This window comes from Heterodontus francisci, chromosome 31 (genome assembly GCF_036365525.1).
Source record: "Heterodontus francisci isolate sHetFra1 chromosome 31, sHetFra1.hap1, whole genome shotgun sequence".
Taxonomy (NCBI): Eukaryota; Metazoa; Chordata; class Chondrichthyes; order Heterodontiformes; family Heterodontidae; genus Heterodontus; species Heterodontus francisci.
Window position 1 is genome coordinate 20643175 of NC_090401.1, and position 14179 is coordinate 20657353.

The 14179-nt window shown below is 43.5% G+C and overlaps 1 protein-coding gene across 3 annotated transcripts in view; it reads left to right on the forward strand.

The window, feature by feature from the left end:
- LOC137347086 (ephrin type-A receptor 7) overlaps window positions 1–14179 on the forward strand; it is a 610086-nt gene that overhangs the window by 545364 nt on the left and 50543 nt on the right. For all 3 annotated transcript variants that reach the window (XM_068011156.1, XM_068011157.1, XM_068011155.1), the window contains one exon: window positions 10618–10743. In XM_068011156.1, coding sequence (XP_067867257.1) covers window positions 10618–10743 — 126 coding nt within the window. The remainder of the gene's footprint in view (window positions 1–10617; window positions 10744–14179) is intronic.

A 14179-nucleotide genomic window follows, 5' to 3' on the forward strand; every position in this document is an offset into this window, starting at 1 on the left:
AGTTAGTCAGACATGAGGCACTCAAAGAGGAGATTTAAGGGGTTCAGGGTAAACATGTTCCCACAGAGCAAAACAGCCAAATCTAGAGTATGCCATTAAGAACAATCAGACACCTTTTTTGTCTATTTTTACAACCTTTTAGTTTTCTCTGCCTTCAAAACTCTCTTGCTAATGTTCTGCCTTCCATTTCCAGCTCTGCTTTTCTCCCTTCTGAATCTATCCTCAGCTTCCCATCACCCTGCTGAACTAGTTTAAACCCTCTCCAACAGCACTAGCAAACCTGACTAGATATTGGTCCCGGTCCTGTTGAGGTGTAACCAGTTTAGCCTGTACAGATCCCACCTTCCCCAAAACTGGTCCTAATGACCCCTCCTGCACCATCTCTCCAGCCACGTATTCATCTCTATCCTCCTATTTCTGCACTCATTAATACGCGGCACCATAAGTGATCCTGATTTCTGCTTTTGAGGTCCTAATTCTTAATCTCTTTCCTAATCTCTTAAAATCTGCATGTAGAACCTCAACCCTTTTTCTACCTACATCATCGGTACCAATATGGGCCATGACTTCTGGCTGTTCATCCACCCGTCCACAATTTCCGTTATCAAGGGGTTTACCCTTGACCAGAAACTGAACTGGACCAGCCATATAAATGCTGTGGCTGGAAGAGCAGGTCAGAGGCTAGGAATTCTGCAGCGAGTAACTCTCACCTCCTGTCTCCCCAATGCCTGTCCACCATATACAAGGCACAAGTCAGGAGAGTGATGGAATACTTTCCACTTGTCTGGATGGGTGCAGCTCCAACAACACTCAAGAAACTCGACGCCAACCAAGACAAAGCAGCTCGCTTCACCCTCATCTCCTCTTCCTTCACCCCCCCCCATCGTGCCCTCTTTCAGCCACGTCTTACCCTCCTTCACCCCCTCCCCTCCCTTCCCTTCACCCCATTTCACCCTCCTTCGCCCCTGTTTCGCCCTCCATCACCCCCATCTGTCTCCCATCCACCACCTTAAACATTCACTCCCTTCACCACTGTTGCACAGTGGCAGCAGTGTGTACCATCTACAAGATGCACTGCAGCAACTCACCAAGGCTCCTTCGACAGCACCTTCCAAACCCACGACCTCTACTACACAGAAGGACACAGGAACGCCCATCTGTTCCCCTAACTATGGAAACCCTTATAACTTATAACTATCATTCCATTGACCTTTCTCACTCCCTTTACAGCAGAGTCACCCATGGTGCAATGGACTTGGCTTTGGTTGCACTACTCAGAGGAACCCTTTCTCCTCACCAGTATTCAGAACCAAACACTCATTAGAGAGCAAGATACTCTCAGGGGTTTCCTGAACTACCTACCTTCTCTTCCTTTCTGCCTGCACTCTCTCAAACTGCAGGGTAACTACCTCTTGAAATGTGTTATCCACGATATACTCATCATCATGGATGGAATCAGAAACATCAGCTGTTGCTCACACTCCAAAACCTGGAGCTCAAACTTCCTACACCTGTGGTTGTCCCGGGACACAGGAAGCACCCTGGAGATCCCACATGGCACATAAACCAATATGAATTGACTGTTGATTTATAAACCTCATTAGTGGCTTATTTAATTTCTAACAGGTCAGAGCTCGTTACAAAAATTATATTTCTGCATCCAAAAATGAATTACAAAACACTTTTAAAAATCCTACCTGTTATCGACATACAATCGCAGTTCCATGCGAGGCGGAGTAGTCCAATGCCAGATTCTCTTCTGAGAGGTCAATGAGCTTGCAGCAAAAGACACTGGATGCAGAATTCAGGCCTCACAGCAGCTGGGCATAGGGCAGGGAGAGGAGAAGGTTCAACATCACTAGGGCAATCTGATATCAAGGCAACATAAGAACCATTGAAACCAAAGAGGGCATGGCGGGGGGTGCGAATATTATGCTAATGACCCCAAGAAAGTTCCAAAAGTTTCGTTATGACAAGGTGCCATGTATGAAGGCCAGGATATTATTAGTAATACATTCTTGCATTGTATTGAACAGCAGGCTCCAAGCCCCGGGCGGCAGTAACCAAGGCCTCGGAGAGTAGAAGTTTAACCTCCTTTACACGTCCAAACTACAGTTACCTGAGCCTCTCAGCCACAGACATGCATGGCACCCCTGCCCTGGCTCACTCCTGTCTCACCCTCTTTTACCCCCTATCTCGCCCTCCTTTCCCCTCCACCCGTCTCGCTCTCCTTCACGTCCCCGCCTTCCTTTACCCCCGTCTCACCCTCCTTCACCCCCTCCTTCTCATCCTCCTTCACTCCCCTGTCTCCTCTTCCTTCACCCCCTCTCCCCTCCCTTCCCCCACCTGTCTCACCCTCTTTCACCCCCGTCTCACCCTCTTTCACCCCCGTCTCGCCCTCTTTCACCCCCGTCTCGCCCTCTTTCACCCCCGTCTCGCCCTCTTTCACCCCCGTCTCGCCCTCTTTCACCCCCTTCTCGCCCTCTTTCACCCCCGTCTCGCCCTCTTTCACCCCCGTCTCGCCCTCTTTCACCCCCGTCTCGCCCTCTTTCACCCCCGTCTCGCCCTCTTTCACCCCCGTCTCGCCCTCCTTCACCCTGTCTCCAGCCTCAGTGTGGTATTGATCTGGTGTTTTCAACAATCACGTTCCTACCTTCGATGCTGATGATAAATTCCCAGATCGAGTTCTGCAGCCCCATGTCCTCAATCCTCTCGATTAAATCATCAATCGTGTAGGTGTTGGGATGGCCATTCTCGAAGCACCGGATCTCAGTTTGGATGGCTGCCGAGTTGGACAGCACCAGCTGTTGTGCCTGAGCCGGGGAGGGGGCCCTTCAACCAATTTTACATCCTTGGCTTTCACTATAATCACATCGACAGTTATCAATCATATGCTGGGAAACTATCAGTGAACTTATCTCTCTGCATACAGCCTGCAGCTGACAATCACACAATCTCTTCTTGAGAACTGTCAGATATTGTCCTGCACTTTATCTCTCTGCATGCAGCTGGCAGTTGTGACTTTTAAACATCCCATTATCTGCACCCTTACATCGTTGCGTACTTCCACTCTCGTTTAGCGTCTACTTCCTTTCACAATTCTTCTCCCATTTACATTGCTTTGCGTCGAAATACATCTCCAGTCTAACCTATCAGACTGCTGCTATTGGTGCAATAGAAGGGCCTTCAAATCCCCTCACCTCCCAACCTGTGTGAGACAGACATCAGAAGCAGCGTTGACCTGGCAGCGACAGTATCGTGCTCACTTTCATCGCTGGCTGCCAGCAGGCAGAAGACAATACCTCATGGAGCCCAAGTCCAAGATACAGCCCAGACCCAGACCCCCACCAGCACTGACAGTGGCACAGAGTCCCCTGAACAGGAGCCCGAGGAGCCAGGTGGATAGGCGACACAAGTCAGGCACAGCTCAGGCCTGCGCCTGCAGTAAAGCAGATTCGGGCTCCGCACTTGGCAAAGCAGCGTGCCTCAGCAGGCCCCAATTTTGATTTCCTCTGCCGTTGGCTCTCTGGAGTCGAGGCGCATGCATGAGCGCAAATAATCGAACAAAATGAGCGTGCATGCACAACGCAATCCAACCAATCAGGCTTGCAAATAATCTCTGTGAAAGAGCCCGAGATTTCTGAGCCCTCTCACGAGATCAGTGAGGCTTAATTTTACTTAGAAATCGTGTCTTTCTCAATACATTTTCAAGAATTTGCATGTCTGGATTTACTCGAGGATTTTAACACTTTGAAAGTATTTGATAGGCTAGATTGTGATAAAAGTTTTCCACCGATGGGGGTGTTTAGGACAAGGGACCTAACGTTAAAATCATAGTCAGGCCATTCAGGAGAGAAGTTCGGAAATGCTTTTTCAAGCAAAGGGTGATAGAAGACTGGAACCTTCTCCCACAAATAGCAGTAGATGCTAGCTCAGTGACTAATTTTAAATTGGACATCCGATAAATATAGAGCCAAGGTGGGTGAATGGAGGTAAGATACAAATCAGCCATGATCTAATTGAAAAGAGAAACAGGCTTGAGGGGCTGAATGGCCTGTTCCTGTGTTCCTGATAAGCATGTGGGTTGTCTATATTTTTTTCTAAACTGAATTTATGACAAGTGCTATTTCGTTTTTTCAAATGTGAATCTTTGATGTTAATAGTCCCAAACTATGTCTTCCCTCCATCGAGCGTTTGTATTGTACAAACTGCCAACATTCATGTCAGAAATTCAAAAATGACTGGGCAAAAGAAATTTACCCACCTGTTGTTACAATCTGGAATGTTGGGCCTGAAAGAGTGGTGGAAGCAGATTCATTCGTTACTTTCAAAAGGGACTTCGATCTATACTTGAAAATGAAGCTTTTCAGGGCTATGGGGAAAGTGCAGGGAAGTGGGAGTAATTAAATAGCCCTATGAAAAAGCTGGAACAAATAGAATTGACCGAATGGCAGCCTCATGTGCTGTATGATTCTAGGAAATTAATGTAGGATGGCTGAAACAAGCTCCTAAATGTGTCTTATCTTTCATCTGCCTACCACAATTTCCATGACAGAAAATTATCAAAATATCAGAAAGAGGAGGCTGTTTTGGTGCTGAGAGACTGATCCTTATCTTGATTAATTTCTTCCCTCAAAGACCTCTTCTGTAATTATGAATAGGAAACCAAAGGCCATACAGGGAAAAATCCATTAATGATTTAGGTCTAGCTGTCTGAAACTATTGACCATGACAAACCTTATGCATTGCAAGCATCAGAGACGCATTGGTCAGTTGAATATCTGTGTGAGGCATCTATAAGATGAGTGATTACTAGAACCCATCCAAATGTGGATCTATTGACATTGTCATTTCCCAGAAAGGAGGTTAAGTGTGGCCACTGTGAGCAATCCTGTCTAAAGTTGGCTGCAGATTTTGAACTTCACAAATATGGCTGTCTGCAATTAGTTACCGTGATTCTAATCAAATTGGGAGCGATGCATGATGGTTTATAGATATCCATTGGCTAACTAATCAAGAGTCACTTAGTCTTACTTTGAGAAAACTCTAAATTTGTTATTTATTTCCAAACTAAAGAATAATCCATTTGCTAAATACGTTTCCTTTTTTTTTTACTGAATGTTGTATTGAAAGTTCCTTCCGACAGAAAACTTTTGTAACACGTAAGAAACCTGAAAAGTTTATTTAATGAAGATAAAAGTCCTTTTTGTAATGTGGCGCAGTGTCACAAATAAAATTGTAAGATGCAGTTTCTCTACAGATTCATGCAATAGTAATGATGCAGTGCTGCGATGCTGATCTTAATCCAGTTTATTATCACAGGCTGCTCGGAAAGGATCTTTTAAACAATGAGATGGATCAATAATGTTTTTAAAAGCATCTCAACTTGGTCCTGCACAATTTTGTTAAAATTATAACGTGCTCAACCAAGAAGGGGTAATTTGTTTCACCATATGTGAGACCATTATAATTTGATTTGGTCCTAAGTGAGGCACCTTCATTACACTGGTTGGTGCCCTTTGGTGGCGAGTTCAACATTGAGTATACTATTATCCAAAGATTGATTGGGTGACAGATGGATGATATGAGTGGAGCATTGACCTACACAGCACAATTAAAGTGGAAAGATGAGAGCAGCTGTATTGTGTTGCTTCAGCACGATCAATATGGACAGGCTCATGGAGGATTAAGGAACGTTATACCAGACATTACACCATCATATTTTGATATAACTTCACAAGTGAATATCATATATCTAAGAGGTGAGAAGCTACCAGTCCGTAATCTAATGGAGGGATTCCAGTTGATATATATACCAAGTACAAAGCTTAAACTTTGCATAAACCAGAGATCAGATCATGATCCCTTTTCTGTTACGAATTATGTGCTAGCTAACCTCCCGTGGCATTGCCCATGGGTAGGTCTGGTACCTATGGCATGATCATGCTGTTTAGCTGCTGAGACAGAGATGGTAGGGATGAAATTGGACGTGGACATGAGCTTGGGCACAACATGAGTGGAATTGCGTTGTCATCATTATATGACACGTTCGATGGCGTGTTCCATTGAAATCAACGGAACTGAATATCAGTCACAATGTATAGCAAGCAACTCGTGATACCACCCATTTTACTGTTTTTGTATTTGTTCTTGAGATGTGAGCATCAGTGGCAAGGCTAGCATTTATTCCCCATTGCTAATTACCCATGTTCAGTTTTATTCCTGGCCTGTCACTTTAAGACCACTGCTCAGGCGCTTACTTTGAAAACAAATGACCTAAATTGGCACATCCTGAAGTCAACTAGGGCTAATTGTTGGTGGAATCTTCTGGGGATAGCAGAGCGTTCCTGGCTGAGCCCCTGGGAAAGAAATCAAGCTATCAAGATCAGGAAAACCAGAAGGAAATGACGACTGGCTCTGTTTCATTCTTTCTAATACTTTTGATCCTTTGACAGTTATGAGGTTGAAAAATTGAACATGTTAAGCAGATGACTTTTATATATACCAGTTTGTTTCCTGTAGCGTTGCACATGTAGAAAATGACTGGATTTATAACAATAGACATGGGACCCTGATTTTCATGGCCTCCATTCAGAGGAATGGTGTAATAGTGGGCTAAAGAGGGCAGTGGATCAACTTCTGCCTCTTTCGTCCTCCCAAGATGAATGCTGCCATTTTTATTGGGGCCTATTTACATGGGTAGCTCTGGAGCCTGCCTGTCTCAGGCAGTAACCTACTTTCAATATGGTAATCAAGGTCCTATGACCTCTGAAGCAATTTTGAGACACCAGTAGGCCGAGCGTGTGCCATGCAGATTCTGCCCAATACTACCAGCTGCAGAACTGCTTCACCAGTGATCCTTAAAAGTGGGCCATTGTGGGCTGCTCAGAAAAAGGAAAGTATAAGGTTTCCTTTGAGACTTTTGTGCAGCCAGGACGAACATGAAAGCTCTTCCTGCCTCTTCCCCCCGCCCCCCCCCCCACTCAAAAAAATTTTCCTGCTGCTGTTGCCCCATCTCCCCCTGCACCCCCCCCCACCCATCCCCTTGATTGCCTGTCCCTTTTAACTCATTTGTTTTGCCTTGGCTCACTGGACGAGCTGCCAGACTTGCCTCCTGTGAGCACTGGTTCAGTTCTGGCAGCTCACCTATCAAATATGAATGAGGTCCGGTTCACAAAATGACTCTGGCCTCGTAATGGGAATATTGGGCAGGCATTTGCATCCATGCTAGGGCCGGATGAGGACACAGTGCACTTCTATTCTGTACTGTTGTGATGCAGGTTCATGCATTTAACCTCCCCCTCCCCACCCCCCACAGATTGGTGAATTCCTGCTCACAATGTGATGTTATCGGGAGATATTGAGCAGAAACCAGCTTTTTTCTTGGAGGCATTAAAGGAAAATGGTCAGGTTGATCAAATTGAACATTCTCAGTAGCTGTAGAGCACTGTTGTTCAAAGCCTGGGAGTACCTCTCTTTTTTGTCTCAATCATTCAGATTGCTTAATGTATTAGAACTGTACTAAGAAGGAGAGAAAACAATAAAAAGTGAATCCCATAGAGTACATTTGAAAAAAAAAAACTGTTTTCTCTTTTGCCTTTTTCTGCCAATTTTCCCCTTCCTGTCCTGACTTCTGTTGAGGTTTGGATCCTTGACCATCAGCCACGTCCAGTACCTCGGCTCAGTGGCCATTTCTCAGAGGTGTGTCTAGACACTGAATGTGAGGCATCTCTAGGCAGCAATCTGCATGTGAATTGCATCAAAAAGAGTCACCCGGCCAATTGTGATCTGGTGCATATAAACGTTTGTTCATGTAGTTGAAGTTTTTAGTCACAGCTTGATCTGTAGACGGCATCGAGGTCATATTTGGAGGCAGAAAAGTTAGGTTTACATTTGTAAGGATTACCACAGTGATCACAAATGTTTCAATACCTGTGCCAATGCTGGTTATTGATCCTCTTCAATCAGTTGGAAAATAGAGCTGAGGTCAGCCAAGCATTGGAATCTGTTTCATATTAAATTTAGAGCAAATTAAGATTGACTCCACAGGAACAACTTGGCTTCTTGCTTTTGCAACTAATAAGCAACCTTGTTTTGTTTGCACCTGTCATATTGGCAAACTTCAGAACAGAAGCACGCTCCATCCATTTCAAACTAGTAAGTACTTTGCAAAGGCTCAAAGGCTCAGGAGAAACAAATGAAGCAAATAGAAACCCAATGTGGAAGCCAAAACCATCTGCTGACAGCTGACAGAGGAGCCCAGCATCCAACTCCGTTTGATGACTGGTCAAATGGAAGTGGTATTTCATGAAGTGTTTGCAGTAATGGTGGAGGACATTCTCTCAATTGGGCAGTATTTTGCATAATTGAAATGAGGTAGAACCAGAGTTGAAAGTGCAATTAATGATTATTGCCACTCCAATGTGTAGTGTTTTGAAATTGCATTGTGCACTGTATACACTTGGAGCTGCTGTAGAACACACATGCTAACAAAAGGAAAGTGAAAGTAAAAACAGAATAAAGAAGACTCCATTATGTTCAACAGCATGTAGTCTCTGTCTCACACTTCTTATACCAAACCCAGCTAAACCTCACTCCAGTCCTGAGAACATCACACAATGGTGCTTGTTAGCTTCAAGTGCCATGCATCTGGTAGCACAACCTGGCTGCCAGCTGACCCAAAACCTGCTCCCCATAGCATTACCTGGCTGGTGTGCCAGCACTTGCAGATGTAACTCATAGCTGCCATCAGCCTACATAACAAAGGTGACTGCACTTTAACATAACTCAGTAGCTGTAAAGCACTTTGCAACATCTGTAGGATATGGTACGAAACAACGTAAATGAAAGTCCTTTCATTTTTGCTTCCAAGTTTTAAAGAAACTTAATGAAGATATTGAAAAGCACCATTTACAATGTTTAGGGAACTTTAATCATGTTATTTTGAAATGTATAATTTTAAATGTTTTTATTATGTTGCACACTATTTTGAAATAATAGACTAAAGAGGATAAAATGGTGATTGAAAAATATTCAGAGATTATAGTGATTTTATTTGTTGAGGTTCAGCTTTTGTGGATATTAGTGTTATTAACGGGAACTACAAACGTGTTGTTTTTAGTATACCATTTTTTGACATATTGTGCTTTTTGAAGAGTTGCAAAAATTGACCCAGCTTCAAGTAAATAGGCTTCTGGAATAGAATTTTTATCGGGAGCAATATGATGCTAGCTATTTAAACCTGTAGTTCGTCCTGTTACCAAACTAATCCTCACTCCATTTTTCTGCAACAACAACTTGTATTAATATAGCGCTTTTAATGTAGTAAAAAGTCCCAAGGCACTTCACAGGAGCATTATCAAACAAAATCTGACACTGCACCACATAAGGAGATATTAGAGCTGATGACCAAAAGCTTGGTCAAAGAGCTGGGCTTTAAGGAGTGTGTTGACCATTTTTCTGTACCTCAATATGAATGTGGGCTGTCCTTTTGTTATAGTTAAGATCCTATGTGAAATTTAATTACATCATGTAGGACATGCAGGTATGATTGGTTCACCTGCAGAAACAACTAAATAGGGTAACTTGGCTGATTCAGACATTGTAGATTTTGAGTGCTAAGCCCCAAGCCTGTTGTTTATAGAGATCAGGTAGGAGGCTGAATGAAGAAACATGGATTACTCACTAATGGCTCTTCTTCAAGTGAAGACTTCCTCCAGTTTTCCAACCTCATCTGCTTGCTCTGGATTAAGAAATTTGGCCCTGTGGTACATCACATTGTTCTGTTAAAAATAAGTAAGTAAATGAATTAATGATTGGAATGAAAGAGAGCTGATGTTTGGTCAGGAAGTTGAGGCATCTGCACGAGAAGTAGTTCCTTCTTTGATTGGAAATATATGTTAAATCGGGCTTCAGCTTGTTAAAGAACTAAGGAGAGATGGTGTGGGCCCTGTGAAGAACACAAGCACAGAAAGGTGTAATGATGTGTAAATAAGAAAATAAGTTGCGGATTGCTGAAAATAGAGACATTTTGACAAAGCTTTTCGTCTTGTACTCATCAGGACAATTCGCAAGAATACCAATGTAAGGGAACCAACAAATCTATACTGTATGAGAAGAGAGTGCTGATTGATTGATTGGCAAGTGGACTCTGGTAGAGGCGTTGCCATGGAGAATGCACCAGGTTATGGTGACTAACAGTTAACTGCCAAGCTTTGTTTGAAATTTAAACCAGGTAGCTTAGCTCTAATTGGTCGAGGCATTGCCCTGAGGAATGAACCAGCGAATGGCGGTTACTTATTTTTAACTGAAACAGGTGCAATGTGTGTACGTGTTCTTTCTGTCTACAAATTGCATTTATATCACACTTTATCACTGCTGAGTCACAGCTAACACCTCAGCACTGCACTGAAGTGGCAGCCTATGTTATGTGGTCAAGGGACTAATGAGGGATCTTCTAGGTGGGCTACACTATGTGAGCTATTTATGGTTTGTAAAGAGCATGATCAGTAAATCTTAGGTGACACCTGATCCCTGCACCAACATATTGCACTGTTTTGCTGATGTTGGGTGCTTGCCTGTACTTCTGTGTGAATGTCGATTGTCTTTTTGTTGCAGTTAAGATTCCAAGTCGAAGAACCTATATTGATCCAGAAACTTGTGAAGACCCCATCCAAGCAGTGCATCTTTTTGCCAAAGAACTGGACCTTTCCTGTATCAAAATTGAAAGAGTTATTGGTGGAGGTATTGGCCATTTTATTACATCTTTAACACGGAGAAAGGGGGCAACAGATATATATCTAAAATCAGTCACAGAACACTGACACTGCCATGGTTGCAAACAGTTGGAATGAGAACTAGGTACATCAAAAAATAGCCATGAGCTGGCAACAAGTTTTCTGCAAATACTGACACTCCCAGGGATCCTGGTCCTTGTTTCTGGAAGACGGTTAACAGCTAAGGAGAGAAAAAAAAAAATTATTGCTGTTGCAAGTGTTCTTTAAGACTACAAAGCAATAGAAATAACCTGCTGATAAGTCAATAAATACAGAAAAATCTGATGACCAACAGCCAGAAATCTGAAGGCCTTGCGGATCATGTGCAAACCAGGTGCAATCATCTTGAGGAGACCTTAGGGTGCAGGGGCCTCAGTTTGGAAACCAACATTGTAGATCCAGTCTCTGTAAGGATAAAGGAAGATTGAATGAGTTATGGAACTAGATTCCTGGGAAGGATTGAAAGTAGGAGATGTTGCAGTGGATCTTAGACATGAGTTTGCACAATTTCCCACTCAGATGTTTATCTCAACCATTCTGTCGTAGGGAGTCGGTGACTATAGATCAGATACTCCTTTGCAAAGAGGTAAAAACAGTAATCCCTAAGATTTTCACTGATTGACCGATCCCAGGGAGTAAATCACTTAGTCAGCAGAAAGATCTGAATTAGAAGGGGTCTCCTAGCATGATAAATTTGCAACTTTGCTTTATGTTCAGTAATTGCAGAAAGTCCATTCTATCCAGTGAACATGAAGCTACATCACTTACCACTATGGATTGGCTGAGCACTCAATCTGCAATTTTCTTTCCCAAAAATACACTTTATTTGTAAACATTTGCAAAAAATACATTACAAGCAGTTCAAATTTCACATTTCGGAACGTACAGTAGAAATCAGATTTGTTCAATACAGAAACATGAGGTGCCTCACAATTCTTGCTATTCCATTTTAATGCAATGTACATTGCCATAAGATAGGTAAAAAACGTTTTTGTGCATACAGCCTGAGGGGTTTTACACAGGTTCCAGCCCCTCGGTTTACCATGGCAGGAAGACCTTACACAGTAGGCGTCCCCATTTAGCCTTTGCGGTGGCTGCCCCAAGCTTTAGTGTCCCTCAGCACGGAGCATTCAATCTGCAATGTTTTTTTCCAAAAAGATACTTTATTCATAAAAATCGGTTAAAAAAAAAATTACAAAACAGATCCAAGTTGACATTCCAGAAAGTACAAAAGAAATCAGTTTTCTTCAATACAGAAAGTGCGTTGCCTCACAATCCTTCCATTCCATTTTACATGCAATGTACATTTGTGTTACATAACAAAACCATATTTTGGTGCATACAGCCTGAGGGGTTTTACACAGGTTCCAGCCCCTCTGTTCACTATGGCAGGAAGACCTTAGACATTAGGCTTTCCCCATTTAGTCTTTGTGGCATCTGACCCAAGCTTTAATGCGTCCCTCAGCAGGTAATCCCGGACCTTGGAATGTGCCAGTCTGCAGCACTCAGTCGAGGACAACTCTTTGCACTGGAAGACCAGCAAGTTTCAGGCAGACCAAAGAGTGTCTTTCACCGAATTGATGGTCCTCCAGCTGCAAATTTTTTTCTCAAAAATATACTTTAATCATAAAAATGTAAGAAAAAACAATTAAAAAAGACATACGTTACAAAACAGTTCAAAGCAGCACCAAGTTGACATTTCAGAAAGTGCAAAGGAAATCAGTTTTCTTCAATACAGGAGTGAGTTGCCTCACAACCCTTCCATTCCATTTTACATTTTAAGAAGTATTTAGATGTGCACTTGAAACACCATAGCATACAAGGCTACGGGCCAAGTGCTGGAAAATGGGATTAGATTGGTGCTTGATGGCCGGCACTGACACGATGGGCCGAAGGGCCTGTTTCTGTGCTGTATGACTGTATGACATACAATGCACATTTTACTGCAAAGCCATATTTGATGTATACAGCCTGAGGGGTTTTCCGTGGGTCCAGCCCCTTGGTTCACTATGACGGAAGGACGCTACACGGTGGTCTTTCCCCATTGAGCCTTTGCGGTGACTGCCCCAATCTTTAGTGCATCCCTCAGCACATAGTCCTGGACCTTGGAATGTTCCAGACAGAAACACTCAGTCATGGACAACTCTTTGCACTGGAAGACCAGCAAGTTTCAGGCAGACCAAAGAGCGTCTTTCATCGAATTGATGGTCCTCCAGCAGCAGTTGATGTTTATCTCGGTATATGTCCCTGGGAACAGACCGTAGAGCACAGGCTCCTGTGTTACAGAGCTGCTTGGGATGAACCTCGACAAAAACCACTGCATCTCTTTCCACACCTGCTTTGCAAAGGCACATTCCAGAAGGAGGTAGGCAACAGTCTCTTCCCCACTACAGCCACCTCAAGGGCAGCGTGCAGAGGCAGAGAGATTCTGGGCATGCAGGAAGGATCTGACGGGGAGGGCCCTTCTCACCACCAGCCTAGCTACGTCTTGTGCCTGCTGCGATTGGTTGTGAACTCTGCCTAGTTCAGCACTGAGCTTGCCTGTGACCAGGGAAAATGCCAGACTGCACCACTGATGACATTCACTTTATTATCATAGTGCTGGCAAAAAAAAAAACTGATAGGATGGGTCTCAATGCCCCCAGATACAGCAGTGGTACCAGATTTACCTGTCAGTACTGCTGTCTAAGTTGGCACAGTTCCCAGGGGCAATCCCTCCAAAATCTGTCTTCTGCTGTTATTGAAATACCAGTATACGGTGCCTCTGAATGTCCCAAGTAATTGATATTATTTGAAAAGCTACATATCTTTTTAGCTTATTGGGTGTCATGCACCCCATCATCTGAGAAGACTGAATGTGTTGCTATCCTGTAGTTTACAATGATTTAAGCAGCTGACATAATGGACAGGCACCTAGTTGCTGTGATAATGGCCCAGGAAGTATTAGAGTCATAGAGTTATACAGCACAGAAACAGGCCCTTTGGCCCATCGTGTCTGTGCCAACCTATTCTAATCCCATCAGTTCTCATCCAAATACTTCTTAAATGTTGTGATGGTTCCTGTCTCTACCACCCCTTCAGGCAGTGCGTTCCAGATTCCAAACACCCTCTGGGTGAAATAATTTTTTCTCAAATCCCCTCTAAACCTCCTGCCCCTTATCTTAAATCTATGCCCCCTGGTTATTGAACCTTCCGCTAAGGGAAAAAGTTTCTTCCTATCTAATCTATCAATGCCCCTCATAATTTTGTATACCTCAATCAGGTCCCCCCTCAGCCTTCTCTGCTCTAAGGAAAACAACCCTAGCCTTTTCAGTCTCTCTTCATAGCTGAAATGCTCCAGTGCAGGCATCATCCTGGTGAATCTCCTCTGCACCCTCTCCAGTGCAATCACATCCATGCTATAG